At 41.8% G+C, this 22,328-nt stretch overlaps 1 protein-coding gene across 5 annotated transcripts in view; it reads left to right on the forward strand.

The window, feature by feature from the left end:
• Window positions 1-21,841, forward strand: part of Slc1a2 (solute carrier family 1 member 2) — a 130,697-nt gene extending 108,856 nt beyond the window's left edge. For 4 of the 5 annotated variants that reach the window (XM_034494460.2, XM_034494461.2, XM_076929340.1 and 1 more), the window contains exons 9-11: window positions 563-697; window positions 8,630-8,861; window positions 12,632-21,841. In XM_034494460.2, coding sequence (XP_034350351.1) covers window positions 563-697; window positions 8,630-8,861; window positions 12,632-12,703 — 439 coding nt within the window. In that variant the 3' untranslated portion in view covers window positions 12,704-21,841. Of the gene's footprint in view, window positions 1-562; window positions 698-8,629; window positions 8,862-11,878; window positions 11,950-12,631 lie in introns of all 5 variants that reach the window. The other variant, XM_076929339.1, reaches the window with a different exon arrangement.
• The last annotated feature ends 487 nt before the right edge of the window (window positions 21,842-22,328 follow it).

Here is a 22,328-nt window from a genome sequence, read left to right on the forward strand (position 1 = left end):
CATTTTCCAGCCTTGGGAGAAATGTCCAGGCAAGTGAAACTGAATGTATCTTGAAATACGTTGTTTGCTTCCCCTGATGAGTTGGTTCTGGGTATTTTCTATTCCAAGTTCCCATGTTAACATGGCAATGACCTCCTCAGACTATTGCCACGTAGTCTGAAGAACTGTGACACCCACAGACACATGGAGGCATAACCAGAAACCAATGCAGTTGTGTTCCATAGCAGGGGTGAGGGGGATTTATTTCTTCATTTTTAATACATCCATGTCCGCTTTCAGAGCTTTGCCTGCTTTAGTCCTGCGTAAGTTAGAATAACTGGGTATCATGCCAAGGATGAATTTATAAGTGTCCATCATTGTTGACGGACCTCAGTTCCTGGATATTAGTATTTCATATTTCTTTATCCCTTGGAGAAAAAAAGGAAAAGATTTTGAATGACTGGGGGGAAATTGGAAGGTTTTGTTTTTGCTGTTACTGCTGCTGCTGTTGCTGTTTTTTTAATATCGCTAAGATTGCCAAGACCCTTTTTCTCCTGTGACCTGGGCATCTCTGTCCCTGCAGCCTGACAGCCACCCTGGCCAGCATTGGTGCAGCGAGTATTCCCAGCGCTGGGCTGGTCACCATGCTCCTCATCCTCACGGCCGTGGGCCTGCCAACGGAGGACATCAGTCTGCTGGTGGCGGTAGACTGGCTGCTGTAAGTGCCTGTGGGTTGGGTTCTCCTGGGGATTGTGAGTGGGGGTCTCCAATTCTGGGGATCCCAGGAGTGGACAGTTGACAAGCTTGCAATAAGACATGTGCCCCTCCTCTCCCTTCTTCTACAAAAGTTACTATGTCTACCCAGGAGAACCAAAGAATTCAGTAATAATTTTAGGGCCTTGTAGGCTAGTGGAGGAATCAGGTAAATCATAATACAATAATAAAATATAGCAAAGAGAAGGGGCTTTGGATACAGCTCAGTTGGTAGAGAGTTTGTGTAGCTTCAGTTACCAGCACTGCATAAACCAGGCAGCATGATTCATGCGTGTAATCCTAGCACTGGGGATGTGTTGTTGAATGATGAGTTCAAGATCATCCTTGGCTGCACAGAGGCTAGTCGGGGCTATGTGAGGCCCTGCCTCAGAAAGAAAATATAGTTGTAATAATCCCACTAATGATACATGCAAAGAATCGCAAAGCATCCTACTGAGTGAATGGAGCCAGATACAAAAGAACGTACATGTAAATAACCGTGTCTGCATGAAGCTCGAGGAAAGACACTATAGCCACAGCAGCAGAAAGTGATCAGGACTCCCCTGCCATCATGGTACAAGGAAGACTGAGGAATGATAGATATGTCCCACATTCACAGGTATTTATACTTGTTACAACTTGTTGCATTATGTGTTTAAATAAATCGGTCCATTTTAACATACATAAATTTCAATTAAATAAGGCGTATTTTAAGATAACATACAATTTGAAGCACGGTGATGGAAAGAATTGTCTCTGTCGGTCTAAAATGGAAGGGCAAACAGAGACTATCAGAAAACAGAAGTGGTTGCCGAATTTGAGTGTGCAGTGTGTGTGTGTCAGCTCCTATAACAAGCTATACTAGTCTGAAAGTTTGCTGTTATGCCCATATTATAGGTCAGGATATTGAGGCTTGGACTCAGGAATGGGCAGAGATTTGAGCCTAGGTTGGCCTGGTTCTGGAGTCCATCACATTCTTGTTCATGGTCAGATTCAATTTTCAGAAGGCAGTGAGAGCTGTGCTCATACATAACTGATGAAAAGCTCAGAGATACTGAGGTGGAAGAGAAATAGCACTGCCCTGTCAAGCCATCTGTGCAAACGCCCTGTGACAGCCAACACTGTGGTGTCTTTTAAGTGAAAGAAGGTGAGGTAAGATGGCCAATACTTTTGGAACCCATGTAGGGAAGCTTGAATCTGGCCACGTGCATTTAACCTGACTGCATTTCCCAGGGAAGAACATTTTGTAGCATAGAAGATTCTTAGCCCATTCACAACTGGGCAAAAGCCTGCCCAGATCATCCCCCAAGCAACGAGACTTGAATAGAGCTTCTCTAAGGGCCCCTGTGAGGACACTGCTGTGCCTTGAGAACCATGCCAATAGATTGTGTCCACTCCTGGAGTTAAGTGATAGAGTGCTGGACAGTGCCATGGATCTTAACACCAGAGGTACACTGACAAGTACTGACAGAGATGGAAGGCCAAAATGCCTGCACTTCCGTTTCAGACTGTCTTGTGAGCAATGTTTTGATTAGCATACATTCTAAGAAGAAGAAGCTACATGGACTTATGGACTTATGTTTTTAGTTCCTCCATACTCCCATTTTTCCAAAAATGCAAAACCTGAAGAGATAAAGAACATGGGGAATGGCTGGAAGGAAGGCTGGCCTCTTTATCTTTTGTGCCTGGTGTTGGAGCAGGCAGTAGGGACAAAAAAAAAATCACACAAGAAAACAGAACAAAACAAAAACAAAAAAACAACCAAAAACAACCAGTCCTTAGCTGGAATGGGAAAGAAGACCAATGAAAAGATTTTTCCTAGTTCTAAGGCTCTGGTCTCAGGGGGGCTGGGGTCACGTGATCAAGAAAGACAGAAGTACGGAGGATCTTGGGTAGATAAGCGTCAGGGTTTGGTTGGGTCTGTTTGAATCAGTTCTGATGCCACCACCTTCTTCCCTACCAGCGAGAATTCTAGAAACAAGCGCTTGAGCTTGCTAAGCTCTGTGGCATTGGATGTCCACTGGTGTGTAAGTGGGAATGGAGGCTGGATTGAGATATGGGTGCAAGGCGATGCTGGCTCTTCTTTAGAGAAGTGGTGATGGCAGAAGAGTAGAGAGAAAGGGAACAGGATGAGTTTTTCCTCTTTAGGCAAAGTCTGTGAGCTTTTTATAATGCTAGCAATTTTTTTCATTTAAAACCAAACAGAGGCCGCAGTGACATTTAATGTGCCACAATGTTTGCCAACTGCTGAAGCCCTGGATGCCTGTCTGTGGGCAGGCTTAGCTACTCTGTAAATGCCATGGTGAAAACCTAGGTTCTATGGCATTTCACAATGCCCAAGTCCTGAAGTATGGGAAAGGTGGGCCAGGTTAATACTTAGCCCATCTCCTAATGGGTTTCTCCAAGAAACCCTTTGTATCAAAACTATGGGAAGATAATAAGGAGGGGAGATGAAAGGAGAACTGAAATAATACTGATACCAGAGACAGATAATCAATTCCTGGGCCCATCAAGATCTAGAAAGGAAAAGCCACACACAGTGCCGCCAACATGGATGTGTGGTTCACTTCTCATATGACACTTCTAGGGAGATCTGTCCTGGACTCATGTTTGCCAAGTAAGGGTAGGTATGACTGATATGACATCTTAAAGGGATACCCCAAATACTCCCCACCTGCAGACACTCTGTGTTAGTTCCCCTTTCTGGAGGGAGCAGAGCTTTGATCCTCAAACTGAGGATCTGATGTGGACCCAGGAGGTCTAGGATGGAGTTCAAGAGCCGACATTTCTACCAAGTTCTCAGGCAGTGCTGGTGATGGAGTCCAGGGATCTTAATTGTGGGAAAATAAGCTGAACGGAGAATGGAAGGAGTGTCTGATCAGCCAGGATCTCCCTGCATCCCCATTATCTAAGCATATATATCGACTGACTATTGCCAGTTTATGCACCCATTCAGTGAAATTACATTGTGAGTTAAGTGTTAGACATTGTTCTGATCACTTAGCCCTGATTCATTTAAAAGTTATAGCAAATAATAAGGACTATAATAGTACGTGCCCTGCATAGTTGAGATAACTGAGAGATGTAAAATTTATCGTTTTTAATGGCTATTAAATGGCCAGTATATAATTCAAATAGAGACAACTTGGATATTTCTTAGGTATTGTAGGCATGAGAAGATAGGTTCTCTGACCCTTATTTAATCCACGTGCAAATGTTTTAAACACACACACACACACACACACACACACACACTCACATACTACCACCACCCTACATACAAAACTCACATAACTTCCACTCCATTTCCAATGGAAAAGAAAACCAACTCTCTGAAGACTCTAGAAGCTTTATGTTTCTGTTATTCTTTGGATTTTATTCTCGATGCACACAGATCTCTCCTCAGATCCTTTTGACCTGATCTCCAGTGTTTGTCAGCTTCACTGTGGAATGGCCCAAGGCGAGGCAATCACAGATCCAGAGGCTAGACGGATGCCACAGCATGGACAGCAACACTATCTTTAATATGTCACAAAAGCTAGAGTCAGAAAGGGAAAGGGAAAATCTCTTTCACCTGCAATTGAGTTCTCTGAACCCTGAAATTAGTTATGATGTATCAGCAGAGATTTAATTTTTTAAAAAGCATTTTTGTTTTATTTTTATTTATGTCTATGGGTCTCTGTATAGAGATGTGCATGCGGGTGTGGTTTCCTGGTCCACAATAGGGTTTCAGTTGTGAGCTACCTCGTATGGATGCTGAGAATCAAACTCAGGTCCTTTGCAAAGAGCAGTACAAGCCCTGCTGAGCCCGCCCCAGCAGTGAAAACCTCAATCCTGAGGATCTCTTCCCCTAAAAACAACTCTGTAATGTCTGAAGATCACTTCTCGATATCTTTTCTGCCTCAGCTTGACCATTTTCAGTCTTTTTGTCTTGCCAAGCCCTCTTGTTCTTCTCCTCGAGTCTTTTCCCAGTTCTTCCAGTTCTTTGTCCACCTCTTTCAATCTGGATTCTACGACTCTCTCCTCCTCTTGGATGGTACTTGCATCTTTGCTTTTCACTGCAAATCTTGCCAGATGTTTTGCTAAACAAACAACCCTTTCTTTCTCTTCAGTTCATCTGCTTCTAATCCAAATGAAGGATCCATTCTGTTCTTATTCCTGCTCCTAATCTACCTTCCAAGTCTCCCAGCCTGCTCCAGGCCACACTGAATGCTCACAACTCTCTCTGGTTTCTGTGTTCTCGGACTTAACCAAGTGTGATAGAAACCATTTTTTAAAAATGCATCTGAGCCATTCATGTACAGACATTTTTGTCTTATGAGTCTTCCCAAAACAATATAGCACAGGTGCTTACATAGTGTCTCCACTGTATTGGGGACTGAGAGTGACTAGCGGTGGTTTAGTGTATAGGGAGATGTCTGAAGATTATAAGCAAATGTTAGGGCATTTGGTGTAAGGGACTTGAGCATCTATGGATTTGGATATCTGTGGGAGGTCCTGGAGCCAATTCTTCCATAGAAACTATAAAACATGATCTCTGTATTCAAAGAGCTTACACACTAGTAAAGAACTTTCAAAACAACAACCAGATGTTGTGTGCTCGAGAAAACCCAATAGTGCTAGGTGAAAAAAACAAGGAGTGTGCACCTGGTAGGAAGAAGAAGTGAACTCCCTACTTGACTAATAATAGCATGATCCCATGATCAGCTTAAAGGGATGACACTTGTGCCTTCTCAGTCTTTCCTATGCAAGGGTTTTGTGGAAAGCCTCTCAGATGGCATGTCAGCAGTTATCTTCCCCAAGATGGGTATTGTTCTGATTCTGACAAATGAGAACGCTGCATAGGAAGAGCTAACTAACCTGCCTATTAGAACCACGAGAGCATCCCAGGGTGGAATCCAATCATATCATAACCAACAGTGGGGGTTTTAGCCCTCCAATGCCAGCCAGGCCCAGGTCAGGAACCCTAGGTGACCAGTTGCTGCCACACAGAGCTCCTAAAGACAGTCCATCACACTGGCGCCCTGTCCTCTGAGAATGCACATTATGTTTTGATTCTACCTGGTTAAATTCTGACTCTCCGAGCATTTGGCTCTTTCACATCTGCAATGATGATCATCTCATAGGATTCAGCACGTGACAAAGACCCAAATGAGCTGTGAGTGACCCAGACTTTCTGTGAGAACTCAGACCTGCAGACAGACAGTCTCTCATCTCCCTGCCAGAGGACTTGGACCAAGAGAAGAAAAGAGCCAGACTACCTTGGCAGTTAGTTTTCTTCAAAGAAGCCAGACTCAGTGGTTAGTGTGAAGGATTGTTCTGCCTCCTCTTGTTTTTGGTTCTTGCCAGCCCAGAAAGAAGAGCTGAGCCATTTATAGTGGATTCATTAAATGCAAGAGTCTGCTTCCAACTCCTTTGCTTTCTTGCCGTCCTGGCAGTCAGAATCCCAGAGGTAGCACCAACAAGTCTATTCCTTTTATTTTATTTTTTATCATTTCTTTTTTTTGCTCTCTTTCCTTCTTCTCCTCCCCTCTTCTCTTTCTTTTCTCACTTCTCTTCTCAATCTCCCCCACCCCCACAACTCCCTGTTTCTCTCTCTACTACTGAGGTCATCATGAAAGTTAGACTTTCCCAAGAGGTCAGGAGTAACTGTAATAGAAAGTGAAAGTTGTTTGATTATGGAAAAGTTTCCACATATGAACCAGAAATTCTTATATTCTTCTTGGGGTCAAAGTTGTACTTCTCTAGAGTCAGTAAGGCATTTCCCCCGTGCTTTAGTTTCTTGTCTTTGCAGTATTTTCTGAGGGAAAAAAAAGATACAGCCAGAATAGACATGATTGATCTCCTGACTGGGCAGAGGAGGGTGGCAGGATGAGACTTGATCTCAGTTGCATTCTTGCTGTTTGATATACATTCTTTAATTTATGCATTCTTTATTGTATGCCAACTCCTCGAGGAACCCGCTTGCATAAACTTTCCCTCTGTCCCTTCTCATCTATATTGATAGAATTGAGTCCTCCTGACAAATTGCGACCATCATTGTACTTCTGATGCCGTCCTCTCAAATCTGTTCAAGACGTATGACCAGAGATCATCATCACTTCTCTGACCCTGTGGTCCTGCCTTCTCAATGGGCTTCTTTTCCTATTTAATCACCTTCACACATTTCACTTTCAAAATAAAAACAACCCTGAAATCCTTTTCCGTATTCTCTGCCTCTGTTGTCAACTGTTCCTTTTCTTTGTCTGCTTTTCCTTCTAGGAAGAAGTGGTTTATATAGACATTCATAGTGTTTCCACATCTCCTTACAACTGTCACACAACTTGCAAGAGCCAGGTTCTGTTCTTATAATCTGCCCTCAGTGGATCAACAACAGTCTCTTTGTCACTAAAACTTACAGATACTTCTTTTTTCTATGGACTCAAGGGGGTGATTGCCATTGTTGGCCACACTCTGCCTGTTATAGGAGTTGGAGTAAAAATAGGGTTAATGTTTTCAGAGGGAGACAGTAGCTTAACCAGTCATGTTTGGATGTGTTGCCTAGAAACTTCCAAAATACATTTGAATTGGCTGGATAAAACTTACAGTGATACTATATGTACTCATAATCAGGTTAAATAGCTTTTTAAAATCATTTTTAGCAAGTGCTTGAAACCGTGATAAGCATTTTGCTTATACTGTTTTACCGTCAGAGTAACCCTGTACACTGGCCTTATTTGTTATTTCAGTTTTGAGAAGGGCCACAAATATTAAGATGCTCAGAGCTTTCAGCAGGTAAGGGACAAAACTCAAATTTGAATCTGAGCCAGGCAGCCTTGCAAGTCCGTTCCTTGATTTTTTTTTTTTTTTTCCTTATGGTGCCATGGGTAGAACCTAAGTCCTTGTACATACCAGATAAGTCCTTTCTCTCTGAGCCACAGCCAAGCCATTTATTTTAGCTGATGTAGATAAAGCTGATGTAGTTTTTCTTTATGATAATAACTCTCCACATCCTTCTTTTATCTTTGAGGTGCACGACACATTTCTGCTGTCCTAGTGACCCTGATGTGTAGTAGCACAGTGGACTTTCTTACTCCATATGACAGCGTAATGCATTGTCTTAATGCTTGCCCTGTGCTCCTTTTTATACACTTATGCTGGGGGTTCTTAACCATGAGCTCCAAGTGATGTGGATGTCCTCAAGCCTAATTCTTCATTCAGGTGCAGACTCCACCACCCCTCACCTCAGCCAGATTCTCAAGAGCAGAAGAGGGACCAGTACATTTCCAAAGCAGAGACACACCCAAAAGTTCAAGTTCAGCTTTGATCACTTAACACCCGGCCCCACTTCACCCCCAGCACCTTGGGCATATGTGCCTGGTTGAAATCAGGACAGCTGGACTTACGGGGGCCATGCCAGATTCCTCCTAGTGCGGCTTCATTATTGCCACTTCCTAATGACAGATAGATTTCATCACAACAATGAGGCTTTATTTTAGGCCATTGTTCTAATTTTAAAATTAATGCTTCCACTCTGCATGTGAATCATACTCAGAGAATTTGAAAGGAAGGGGAGTGTCCTCAACTAAGGCTCTCCTGGTAATAGCATTACCTCATCTCGTGTCTCTTATCTTCACACAAACCAGCTTGTGCTTCCCAATGGGAGAGCACAACTACCTTTAAGAACTCAGTGAGCTTCCCTGGTGCCAATTTTCTAAGACAAGTTTTTTTGGTTTTTGTTTTTTGTTTTTTTTTAATAACAACCACTTTTTTTTTTTCCCAATACAGAATTTGCAACCTAAGTCACGAGGAGGAAAAATATTCTGGATACTTGCTCGTTCTAGCAGCACTCTAAAATATTCTTCTTAGGTTCATAGAAAGAGCAATTTCTAACTTGACCTTTGTTTTTCATCTTTAGGGATAGAATGAGAACTTCGGTCAATGTGGTGGGTGATTCTTTTGGGGCAGGGATTGTCTATCACCTTTCCAAATCCGAGCTGGACACCATTGACTCCCAACACCGAATGCACGAAGACATCGAAATGACCAAGACACAGTCCATTTACGATGACACGAAGAACCACAGAGAAAGCAGCTCTAATCAGTGTGTCTATGCCGCACACAACTCTGTCGTAATAGATGAGTGCAAGGTACCTTTCCCATTCTTGGATATCGAGACCTGCATATGAATAGTGCATGCTGGACTCCTTTAAAAAAAAACGTACTACTCCCTGCATCCATTCTTACCATGCTTTGTAAGGAATCATGTCACCCAAGCTGGTGGGGCCCAGACCATCTCACTCTGCATTAAGCATGGTGGGACATCAACAAGTCTGACACCAAAAGGACCAATCAGTTGCTTGTTTCAACAGATTCCCACATCCACCTCACCTCTCTAATTTGGTCAATTTTCTTAACTTTTGGGGCCAGGAATTTGTGGTTGTCAGAACTTTGATGGCTTTCAGATATTCTCTTCCTCAAAGGAAGGGTCAGAAAAAAATGTAGACCAAATATCATTGACTTTATATAGCACGAGTATTCCTCCCTACTCTGTATTACAAATTGCTTTTTAAAAAGCTCATATAAAAGTTTAATTGGCTGTCTTCCTTTTATTTTTTATTTATATTTATTTATTTTTGGTGGGAGGGTAAGTTGTAGTCCAGCTTTTATTTTGCATCCCAAATGGGTATGCAGGTTCAAGAATAATTGTCCTCCAAAACAGTTATTCAGAAAGGATTTTGTTAATACTAAGCATCACACACTCCAGTTCTCCTGCAGTGTGGGTGTTCTGGGTTTTCCTTCAAGCTGTTGGGTGCCAAGTCTTCAGGCTTGATGGGCTCTAGCTGGCCTTCACTGTAACTAACTTGACATTGACAAAGACAGTGTCATGACCAGAGTGATGCAAACTTGGAGAAACCCTGGTGGATGGGAAAAGGTTTAGCTTGCTAAATGATCAAGTGTATTAGCTGAGGCCAATTTGCATCAATAGCAATCCCTTCTACCTTTTTGATGCCTGCAGATATGATCACATTTACTCTTTCTTCCTTGGTTAAGTCTTGAATCCAAGTAGCACCATTGTTTCTGCCAGAGAGTACGGCTAACAGTTCCATCTATTGGACTGTACCATAGGTCCAGAGTACCAATGGACCACAGTCTGGCTTGCTCTCACTATACCAAGTACATGTGCAGAAGAGCCAGAGCTCAGCTATAAACTAGTGGGGGGAAGGGTTAGACTGTTCTTTAATTAACTAATTGACAAGACAAAAATGATTTCCATTTAAAATTTTTCAGATAGGTGTTTGGGGCTATAATTCATCTGTTTGAAAGGTTACTACATTTCACATCCAAGTAAATGCATTAAATTCCTTTCCACAGAAATGTTAGTTTGGATTAACAAGGGTCACCATTCTCACAGAAGAACTTTTATATTTATCAAGTATTTATTGTGTGCCTTGTATGATTTAGTGGTGTGTCCTTACCCCTCGCCTTGGCATCCCGAGTTTTGATTATTCTCCAAGTATTTACTGAGTGCCTATACCTATAGGACCCTGATTTATATACTGGATTTATACAAACAATATGCAACATAATACAAGAGAGAAAGAAAACATAGGATGTGACAAAGTAGAATCTCCATATTATTTTTTGTTTCACAGTTATGTGCAAAAAGAATCCTGGTCAATGGCAGGGGCTCCTTTGGGTAGGGGGAGCTTCTCAAATGGCTTCTTAATATTTTGGAGAGAGGGTTTTTAAAAGTATGGTATAGAGGGATGGAGAGAGTTTTGGAATTCAGACTTACTTACTTTTTATTTCTTAAAGATTACAAGAGTATTTACTATGTGTTTAAAGCAAAACTCTGCAAGCTGTAGAGGGAGAAATATTGACCCTGTCACTATAAAGCAAGCCAGTAAACAGTGCTCTTGGTCTATGTTCGTCATTATCCTGTCCAACCCCCCAAACAGTGTCTGGGCTGCTGTAGGCACTCAATAAATATTTATTGAATACAACCCACTAGCATTGTGATTCCATGCCATGTTCACATAGCCTTCTTATTATTGAACAGTTCCATAGAGCTAGTTGTTCAGTTTCTCCATAAAACTGACTACCAGATCAACCTCCTGCATCCTTGTAGAATAATTAACACTTAGATGGTCAATATTCAGTCTGAGCAGGCCCTTAGGATAATGGATCTGGGTGTATTGGTTCTATAAATATCTTAGAGGTTTGTGTTGTTGGTGAGGTGATTGGCTTTAACTCCTTGAAGGGGATCCTAGCCCCAGGCTTCTCATTAAGTCAGCTGTCTGTGTTGCCACTGATGTAGAAGGAGGCAGGCAGAGCTATGTGCATAGACACACACCCTTTCCTGAAGTATCTGGGTCACATGTGTTTATTTCTTTGGACTTCTTTCTAGTTAACTCCCACCCTTTTTAGGTTCAGTTTTTAGAGCCCAGCAAGAAGAGTATTAATGCTTCTTGCCAAGGCCTACCCTTGACTAAACAAGACAGGGACAGAATGGGTTAGGGAGTGGCTTCCAGCTTTCTTTGGTTCAGCAAAGGTTCAACTACCTTTGGAATATAGGCCCCAGTATTTACAAACAAAAAGTAAATACCTCCCACATGCTGTCTGGTTATTCCAGGACATCACATTGTGATTGATAGCTGTGCACTGCCATTGATGTAACTGATCACTGAGAGCCAAATAGGCATGTTCAAGGACATGAGGAAGAAGCAGATTTCTCCAGTCTGTCTCTGGTAGTTTTTCTTGTCAGTATATTTAAGGGGAAACCAGTTTGCTGCAGCTCTGGTCAAAATAACTACTTTCAAGCATTGTTATGTCATGCTCGTCTCTTTATAACTGTAGTTGGGAGTTTTGCAACAGCCTTTTAATTCTCCTCTGAGTAACGGCATGTGAGCCATGGCTGCTAATTGCATGGGCTTTCTAAGTGTGTGGGCAGGGTGGGGAGCATGTACTAATGTGAACTGGATGAATAGTTTTTTTTTATTTTCATTGCATGGTTCACGAAGGGCACCTGGTTCTCTGTTCCCAGCATGCTGTATGCTCTTGATGCATGCATTTCATTCCCACTTGGGTAAAAAGGAAGTCCGATTTCTTTCAAACTTTGCTGCATTTGTCATGTCTCCATATCCTAATGCTTCCATAAATCCAGTCTCTTCATTATGTGGAATATCAGTCGTGGGTTTAAGTTTGCACATGACCTTGAGGACAGAAAGACAGAAGGTAAGCTAGGAAACCTGTTTAGAAGTGGATGGGAGAACTTCCCTCCTGCATAAAGGTTCAGTTCACTCTGGGCCAGAAAAACAGAATATAATTACAGGTTCACAAATGTCTACATCAAAATGACTTGGACTGCATCCCTACTGATCCCCTCACTTTCAAACACTTCCCGTTTTTATGTCTAAAGCCAGGAAGACTTATTCAGTAGAGGCAAAACATCATCATTTCAGTAATTATGGCTGAACGTATAGGAAATTCCTCTGGCCTCACTGTGACTGAACCTTTTACATGCATGAGTAGAAGTAGCTGCCTAATTCTGGATTGCTTTCTGTATGGTTGTATGGAGTAGCACGTGGCACTCACTGTATTTTAAGGACTACAGTGGTATGTGATGGGTCTTTGGGTAGTGAGATATTCCACAACCCTAAAAATATTGCTGAAGTTGTCCCTACACTGCTGAGCATCTGTGATCCCTCAGTGCCCTTCTGGCAAATATGGATAATTCAACTCTTCATTTACTGAACATCAAGATGGGTTCAAAACTAATTTTGAAGGAATAACATTTAAAACTATGGTTTTCGCATACACTGTAAACTTGGATCTGGTGCTTCTCCACATGACCCATGGGTGATGTTTCTTGTGGTTCGTGGCCTGTAAGTTGGATGTTGATGGTAATTGTTTTCAGGTAACTCTGGCGGCCAATGGAAAGTCAGCTGACTGCAGTGTTGAGGAAGAGCCTTGGAAACGTGAAAAATAATGACCCGATTCTCAGCCAATTCTTGAATAAACTCCCCAGCATATCTTATGGTAAAAGATGCTCTAAACAGGCTTCCTTTACAAAAGGAAAAAATGCATATATTTCTATGTTTACTTAATCTGTTAGCTGAGGCATAGAGGAGCTGTGTACGTCCATGATGATAGGCACCGTGCTGTGTCTTTGCCAAATAATGCTTCATAACTGTCTAATTTTCTTACTTGTGTTATTGTCTGAATGGATGCTGCTGGAGAAACCACTTTGAATGGAAGACATGTTTTTGCTAGCTTCTCTTTGTCTCAGTGCAAAACTGTGGATGCTGTTTTCCAAGGGGACAGGATGAGAGCAGTGCGGTCCCCTCCAGGGACTTGAGACAACGAGCACACACGTGTGGTATTCCTTAAAGTGTTCATGGCTCACCTTGTTCTGCACAAAAGATTCTGCTTGAAGCTTTTAGAAGTACCGCCCTTCCAGCCCATAAAGTTGGCACCTACACTGATTGAAAGTATCTGCCTTGGAGAACTCTGACAACTTACCTTTTTGTGCACTGTCTAAGTAAAATGTTTCAGAGTTTCAGTGGGCATCCATACTCTGAAATACAGGTGACCATAGAGGCCACAGGTCTGCCTTCCCTTGTGTGTGTGTGTGTGTGTGTGTGTGTAAAATGGGAAATTTCAAATTTGAAAATGATCTAGGAATTATTTGCATATTATCACTGTATACCTTGAGGAAAGTGAAGGAGCATAGTCAACCTGGATTTTAGCCTGAATTAAATATTCCAACTCATTTGTTTGACTTGCATTCATAGAGCATAGTGAAGTCTAGTGTGATGATCTGATCTATGTTTTTTTTTCCACCCATAGATTCTCTCTTGAGTTCCTAATGGAAAGATATTTTCAGCATCCAAATCATGTCCATCACATTCTTGTCTGCTTATGTGACAGCATTTTAGCTTCCTCACATTAAGAGACACACATTGGCTATGACTCTTTTCCTATCATCTTGGTATATATCTAATATGTAGAAAGTGTTTTGTTATATTAAAAGCACATGAAAACTATCACAAAACACAAAAGCATCCTTCCTCGTCGTTGATGAGAAAGGAACAGAAAGCAAACATCTATATAAAATCTGATAAAGGTTCCTGTGACAGAGTCCAGGCAGCCTCAAACCATCAAATGGGGACCAAGAATGGCTCTACACAACTTTCCAGATAGAACCCTTTCCAGGGACTGTGAAAGTCTGAAGGAAGAAATAATATAATTGGCACAGCATGATGGTTTGCCTGTGGTAGGCATTCAACGAATCCTTAATGATGGGTTGTTCAAGGTGAAATAGTGAATGTCTCTATTATTATCTTCTGTTGAAGAATGCACAGTATTTTCCTAAGATCCTGGGTTTAACAGTTAGCTGGGAACTCAAACCACTGAGAAACAAAACAAATTCAACTTGTAGGAGTGATAGAACCTGAGCCATCCGTCAGGGCATGTGTGTCCTCTGAGGCAGGTAGAGCTGAGAAGACATTCATAAGCAGTAATTGGACCCACTGTCTCTGAGGAAGAGTGCTGAGCCAGTAGCTCTCCTTTTAGCCTCTCTCGTGACTTCTCTCCTTCAAGTCAGACAGTTTGGAAACATACAAAAGACAAGAGATTCCTGTTGCTTTATCCCATAAGCCCTAACTATTTTTAAACAAGGATCACTATTGAGCAGTATTAAATGAATTAGTTGGTTCTGTCGCAGACTTTGACTTTTGCAACAAGGTCTTGCTATGTAGCCCAGACTAGCTTCAAACTCTGAAACCTACCACTCAGCCTCAGTTCTAAGATCACAGGTGGGCACCACTGCATCAGCTGGCAGAACACTGTTTATTTTCACTTTCTTCTGAGGGACAGTGAACAGGATAGCAGTGACCAGCAATGAATCCTTTAGGACTGAAGGGATTCGGTTTAGCTGTGGAACTATTCTAGATAGTCTGTAAGTGGTACCCGAGGGCTTTTATGCTGAGTAGGTGTATCTAGGCAAGGCATCCAGGAGCATGCTGGATTTTGCTGTGTGGGGGAGGGAAAGGCCGTTCCATACAAGGAATCTCCCCATACAAGAAGATACAAGGCCACTTGGGTATTTGAACATTGACCTTTTCCTAAAAGCACTCGCAGGATGACAGTGTCTATCATCTCTGACTCTGCTGACAATCTTTCTAGTTTGTCTTGTCTTCAGCTCTCTCCTAGCAGACCTGTCTGCCTATGTAAAGAAGACAGAGCTTTCAGGAGAACAAAGACACACTACTCCACAAGTCCGTTTGCTGACTGTATACATTGTCTCTAGAGAATATGCTAATAAGGAAATCACATTTATCTGAAAATTTAATAAATTTTGTTTAAAAAATAAATAATCAAATTGGAGACTACCCTAAATATCTAGGATGTGATGGAATTGACATAGTACTGTGTCTTGCTTTTGTAAAGCCTCCTTAACACTTCCCATGCCCACTGGGGATTTCCTTGCCTAGAAAAGGTGCAGGAAGCTGAAAAAAAAAAAAAAAAAAAAAAAAAAAAAAACAGATCCAGAGTGTGTTCTAGTAGCCATAGTCTAAATAGGGTACCTGTCACTGTGTGTGTATTAATAGAGCCATCGTAGATCTGAATGCCCATAATGATTAATCTTCTATGTGTAGTTCTCTCTCTCTCTCTCTCTCTCTCTCTCTCTCTCTCTCTCTCTCTCTCTCTGTCACACACACACACACACACACACACACACACACACACACGGCAGCGCTATTCCTTTAATGGATTCAGTTAATACTTTCAAGGAATCAAAATGATTTCAGAGAAACCAAGTGAGCAGATGTTCATGCTTCCCTTTCTCATCCTTTCCCTGTGAGAAGTAAAACAAATCATCATTTAACTGTTGAGTAAAATTCAACAAAGCCAATTCACCGTAGGCTTCTGAGGGTAGCAGAACACCAGAGAATCCAGGCAGTCATCAGGATCTAAGCACACAAAACCTCGGTAAAGGCCTGTAGGTGATTTTAGGACCATGAGGTCACTACCAGATCCAGTTTTTTACTTCCTGTTGGGTGTGGCAAAAGCCTGTGAGACCCTGTTGCCTGTAAAAGTTGTTAAGCTCCATAAAAGACAAATAGCCATTTCTCCTCACCAGTCACTAGTTAGTTCTGACATTTACAGAGTGAAGAAAGGGTGCCAAAATGTCCCCAGATGAAAATGAAGAAAGCAGAGAACTGGGTACGAGGAGTTCAGTTTGTGAGTCAGTCCCTGCTGGGGGATGCTGAGATCTCAGTGGTTTGCTGATTAAGGTCTCGGCTAATTTCCAACTGTGGCTGGAAAATCATGGCACATGGAAGTGCACGTAGTCAGAGGCCCTTCAGAGAGAGCTGACAGGCCTCAGAAGAACACCCAACCCTGCCTTGCTTCTGCAAGTAATCTTCCCTTTGTTCTCCAAGTAGAATCATACTATAATTTTCACTTTTTTCAGAATCTAGGCTCTTGCCTATGCATTAGTTTCCTCGTGCAACAGAGCAATAAACCCAAATAGGTGTTCACATGCTTCTGGCTCCCTATAAACAAGCCTGAGCAGCTCAGGCCTCCTTTGATGACTAAAACAGCAGCAGTTACACCCCAGGGGGCAACCTGCCCCTGTTTGCTGCTCTCTGCTAGGACCAATCTGTCTGCCCTGCTTTTTTTTTTTTTTTTTTTTTTTTTTTTTTTTTTTTTTTTTTCTTCCTTATTCTGCAGCTGAACTCATTATCAGACAAGAAGGACCAGATGGGATTTTCCAGTACTGGGATACTTGCAGGGCTCCAGGGCCCAAGGGTCATAAGGAGATAAGGTTAGAGTCTGAAGCAAGGGTTTCCTAAATCAAGTAGTCACTGAAGATTCATGGTCTTAGCATCTATTGTAGTCTCTGGCTAAACCCAAAAGAAGGATCACTGCGTGCCAACCAAGCCATGTGGCAACTGTGACAGCTAGTTTTCCATGGGTGGAGTGTGATAAAATCTCATCAAGAATGCCAACCAGCTTAGGATTTTCCCTAAAACTCTCTTCCCAGTTCACTGTCCTCGCCCTTCCCTTCCCTTCCCTTTCCTTTCCTTTCCTTCAGTTTCATTGCTCAACAGACTGCTGAGTAAATGGCCAAACAGTTATGAGGGGGTTGGCTTGGAAGCAGATAACAGGAGATCTTAACTGAATAATAGCCAGTCTCACAGCCAAACACCATAATCAGGCGATGACACAGAGATGCTTAAAACAGCGTGGCTTCGTAGAGGAAACATTTGATTAAGACACTTCTCACTTGTAGCTAGCTGTAAGGCTCACACAAGCCACTGTGTGCCCAGGTTTCTTATGCTTCAGTCAGAAACGAGAAGGGATTGGACCAAATGCAATTTTCTAACCTCCACTTTACTCCCTTCCGTCTTACTGCTCTCAAACATGGCTTGCTTATATTATAAGTTGGAACGACACACAGTAATGCGTAATCAATTTAGAGGTTTCCTCATCCATTTTGGGAAAACTCCAACTCAAGCTTCTATTCGTTGCATACTTTACAACAAGCTTGAAGAGTGGGTAACCCACCGTTCCCAGCATTCAGATATCAGTAAATATCCTTTGGTTAAAAAAAAAAAATCCCCATTCTCTAATCTCACTGTTCTCATGGAAGCAGTGATTCTGCTCAGGGAAATGCTGTGCAGCGTCACCATGCGGGACCAGACACCTCCCGTCTGCATTTTGAGTTCTTGCATCATACCTGCTGTAGCAACAGAGCCCACTCCAAATACTCAGCCCACATCATTTTCCCCAAACAGTCCTAATTGCCAACCCTGTGTGGGAATTTGGGAGCCTTTGGCAAACAAGCTTGAACACTCCTGACATTTGGTGCAAGATTTACACAACAGCAACTGTCTCCACACACCTTTCCCTCCACATGCGTGCAGAGAAGCACATCCATTCTGAGCCTTTTTGCCCCCTGGAGGGATGTGCAGGAGCATTTGATTGACTTCATTAGAAAGTTTTCCTCTTATTTTGCTTGCCTAATAGACATCACATCACAGGGAGAGATGCGGTCACTTACAAGATTGGAATTTTCCCATTTTCTACTGCCCCTTTCCATGCTCACAGAGTGTCTAAGTCATTAAGGCAGTGAGAGGTGGCTGCACCTTGCCCTCTCTGGTTCTGTTATAAAAGACCATTGCATTTTTGATCTCTGACCAAATTTCAGCCAGACTTAAATTGATGTGTGAACATCTTCATTGCCAGAAAAGATTTCAGCTCACCAAATTTGGGGGAGCAAGATGGACAACCAGGTCCAAAAGGGTTAAATTTAGTAGGTGGTAATAGTAGTTGAGTTTTTCTCTCCTCTCAAGGTGACAGAAGATCTAAAGGGAGAGCAGAAAGATGTTTCTTAATTGACCCACTTAAGGTCTTTGCAGAAAAGGTGAAGTCCAGAAGGTCCTGGGAGATTAGGTCCACACTAACACTCTGAATAATTTCTGATCAGTTATTTTCTATGCCGAATCTTGTTTTATTCTATGATCCAATTACCCATTTAGGTATTTTTAAGTCTTTATGATTGTATTTTGAGGATCTTTTAGGCTGAGAATAGAATCTACTATTGGAACAGACCTATGCTCTGCAGAGGCATCACGTGACCCAGGCAACGGGTGGCAGAATATCTCTGGGTTCCTCTGGAGACACCCCCAATCCCTGGGTGAGCTTTGGAACCTAACAACCGACTGTTATCCTTATCACCATCCTCTGGGACATGGGGATGATGCAGTCATAGCCTTGCTACTTCTGGGCTCTCTTTCTCCCCCTGGCAACCATTTATCCTGCCTGGAAATGGCCTGCTACCTTAGGTAAGAGACAGATACACTCATGAGCCAAGGAAGTGGTCAAACAGGTCCCTAAGTTTTCTCCATGGTGCAGCAAATCCCCTAATACAGACAACCAGAAACTCAGCTCCTGGGCGGCTTAGTCCCCACAAAGTCACTTTCCTGTTCTAAGAGCCTTCGGTATCCAGATTCTTCTACAAACCACCTCAACTCTTTCCTGTTTCTTCCCTCCTCCTCCTCCTCCTCCTCCTCCGTAAAATCTCAGCATCCCATCCTCACATTGCACAACAATGACCAGATCAGCTGGTCACTATAGAGATTTGTATATATTAAAACAAACCTACTTTTTGAAGAATTTTTTGTATATTCTTTTTTCTATTTGTTTTCTACAGATTGAGGAGAGATCTGGCAAACTGTGAATCTAATTTTATCTTGATGCCAGCAGATATATTTTAGCTTCCTGGTATGAATCTGTGTTACTAGGGACACCATATTGCCCTCTGATCAGTATTGCACCTCCAATCTACAAAGTTACTTTGGCCCAACCTTACATTCTTTATTTCACAAACCCCCAAATTTCTTTGCTATTATTTATACAGAGAAATATTTATAGTCCTGGGTATTACAAGTTTTAATGTTAATTTAACTTTTAATAATGTTACACATTTGTATCTATTCTTCAGAAATTCATAAAGACTTGGAGTAGGCTGATATAGTCTCTTTGTTATCTGTAATTTTTTCAGACAGATATTTTCTTATGATATTTTCTATACAACCACATAGATAGAAGTATAGCTAATTAGAGCACACATTTCTATAGCAATTTGGGGTATCAACTGTTTCCTGAGCATTCAGACACAATTGAGAAATTTTGTAACTCAGTCCTTAATGATGCAATGAGTAACACTACCAAACTCAGAACAAGGAATTGGTTAAGTCCCTTAGGTAGTTAGGATATGCATCTGAACACTTCATCCTTCAGCATCAGGAATGGTGCTGACTGCTTTTTTCCAAAACCAGTCCTTGTTTTCTCAATCGACCTTTCTAATTTTTCTTTCCCATAGATGAATAAAGGCCGGTGCTAATAGCGGGACCGCTTCTCTATCAGAATCTCCCATGCATTACTAGATGTTTATGTGAAAATTGGCCTAATAAAACATAGAGTAGCAAAAACTGAGGATGATTGGTAAGAAAAGAATTCAGGACAGGTTTGGTGCAGTTTTAAGTCTTGCCAAGCAAAATGATAGTAAAACCTCACATTGTTATATGAATTGAACATATATTTTTAAGAAGAAATTAAAGACAACATATTTTTAGTACCCATTCAGAATCCATGCTGTATCACTGGGGGGCTGGAGCTGGGAGTTAGGGTCATACTGAGATTATTTAGAATAAACCCAAATAGTTTATCCTCAGGTAGGCAACAAACTTATGTAACCTTCCCACAAGGTAAACCAGTAGCCATGGAAAACACAAGGTGTCTTTCCTCCACCAAACACACTCTCCACAATGGTGGGAGGACTGGTATTTTAGTGTGTTTGAAAGAATAGCCTGTTACCTAGATGACATATTAGGATGTATTCAAACCTGCTCCTCGTTAAGCAAACAGATTAGATGTGCCCTCAACTGGCTAAGATTGTATCTGTTTTCACAGCTAGCTATCAGAGCATGACTTTCTTGTGTGTACATGCTGATACTTGGTTCACGCATGAAGACAGTGCCTATGCACTTTGTGTAGCTATAATGTAGGTATTTGTGTGTAATCTTCAGTGAAACGATGTATAGATGTAATTTAATTTAACTGTTGTTCTTGGCTGTTTATCTAAATGCAATAGATACGTCTATTGCCATTTGGAAACCTTTCTTTGCAGTCTTAGGTCTCGCCTAAGAGTTATTTCTCTTTCTTGATGTGACCTGAGTGAAGAACTTACCTATGAAATCTCTGTACTGATGATTGTTTGCAAATCTCTAAGTCCAGCACTTTTGTAAATACAGCCCTGAGCAGGGATGAGTTTGAATGTGTTTCCTGTTTCTCAGTGAAATCTTATCCTATGCCTGCATCATTCCCACTCAATGTACCTGTGGAACTTGTGGTACCAAGTCTGAAGGAGGTTTAGAATTAAGATACTCATCTCTCCTCCCTCATCAGTGGACTGGGCTTAAAGAGACCAAAAAAAAAAAAAAAAAAAAAAAAAAAAAAAAAAAAAAATCATCTCCTCCTCATGCTCAAGTCATGTCTTTGGGGGAAGGGTCAACTTCTCTGGTTGTCAGATCTGCATCATGATGCTCATGGCCTAAAGAACCTTGTTACCCTTGACTTCCTGAGTCGGGTACAAGAATGCATTTACTGGTTTGAAGCCATGCAGGTGAGACACCCACCCCTGGAAAGCACAGTTCTGGCAGCAAATTGCACACATGTGAGAGAACAACAAAGTACTAGAAGCACACCAAGGCCTGGGGCTAGCAACGGCCAGGGGCCAGCAATGGCTGAGGATGAGCAAAGGCCAACCAATGGCCAACCTTGGCATTGGCAGAGGACCGACCTCCGATGCACTGATCCTGAGAATGTGACAGGAGGCTGATCTCCCCTACCCAGTATGCTCTGTTTGCATGTGTGGAGTGGGTGGAAATGATATTAACAATGGCAATTAGATGTGATCACCCAAACTTTATTCTCACTAAATACCATACTCTGTAGTTCCTGTAACCCCTGTCTTCTCCACAAAGACAGAAGAAATAGCAATGTGCTGCAGAACACCCCTCCCTTTTCTCACAAACTATGGAGATGTGAAGTAAGCACACTCATTTTCAGGGGCTTTACCAGATGTGTGGAGTGAGAGAATGTGGTAGCTGCACCCTTCAAATTCTGAATGAAAAAAAAAGTACAGAAAGGAAAGGAAACTTTAGGCAAAATTATTTTTGAATGAAAGATAAGATTAATGGGTTCCCTCCCATTCACAGTCCCCATTGGTCTGATGTCATATAGCATAGTACATCTGTAGCACATGGTATTTAAAGACTAATTAATGCAAAGAGACTAATATGGGGGCTGTTTCTTATATATGGTACTAGGAAATGCCTTGTTGGCAAAGCACACCTTGGGTAGTTGAGATCTCCTGTGTTGGTCTTTAGCTTTTCTTGTGATATGGACTCATGACTGTAACATTTCATGTGTAAAATAACTGGATATTCTTCATATGATGGAAATAACCTGTGAATTCAATCTTTCACTAAGTGTTTTAACTCCTGTGTGTATATATATATATATCTCATCAATAAATGTGGGTTCCAATTTCTCTTTGTAGTTGCTTATTCTTTGCTTCTCATTGTAGTCCATTAGTTGCAAAGTGTTAGTTATATCTTTAGTGATATTTGTGGAAGAAATTATGGACTACAGTCTATGATATTTCAAATAAACGTTTTCTGGAAAACATCAGTATACGGTAAGTCACATCTAATGAAGCAGAGCTACTGGAATGTGTGCTACAGTGGCTCATCAATGAACCAGCCATGCTAAGGAGGCTTCCAAACCCCCTGTTCATTTCTTATCTATGTGGCATATCAATCCCCATTTAGCTAGAAACACTGTTCCTTTCCATCCTCATCCAGGGAGTATCTTACTTAGTCCACACTGGGGAAGCATCTCTCGAACACCTGACATGAATATTTTGTGAGAAAATGTGGTTGGTTTGGGATCATTTTATAGGAGGTTGAAATGTCTGAGTTCAGGTGGCCAGGGTCAGCATGATATCATGATATCATAACAGTCAGATAACATCACAT

The sequence above is a fragment of the Arvicanthis niloticus genome, chromosome 2, assembly GCF_011762505.2.
Source record: "Arvicanthis niloticus isolate mArvNil1 chromosome 2, mArvNil1.pat.X, whole genome shotgun sequence".
Classification (NCBI taxonomy): domain Eukaryota; kingdom Metazoa; phylum Chordata; class Mammalia; order Rodentia; family Muridae; genus Arvicanthis; species Arvicanthis niloticus.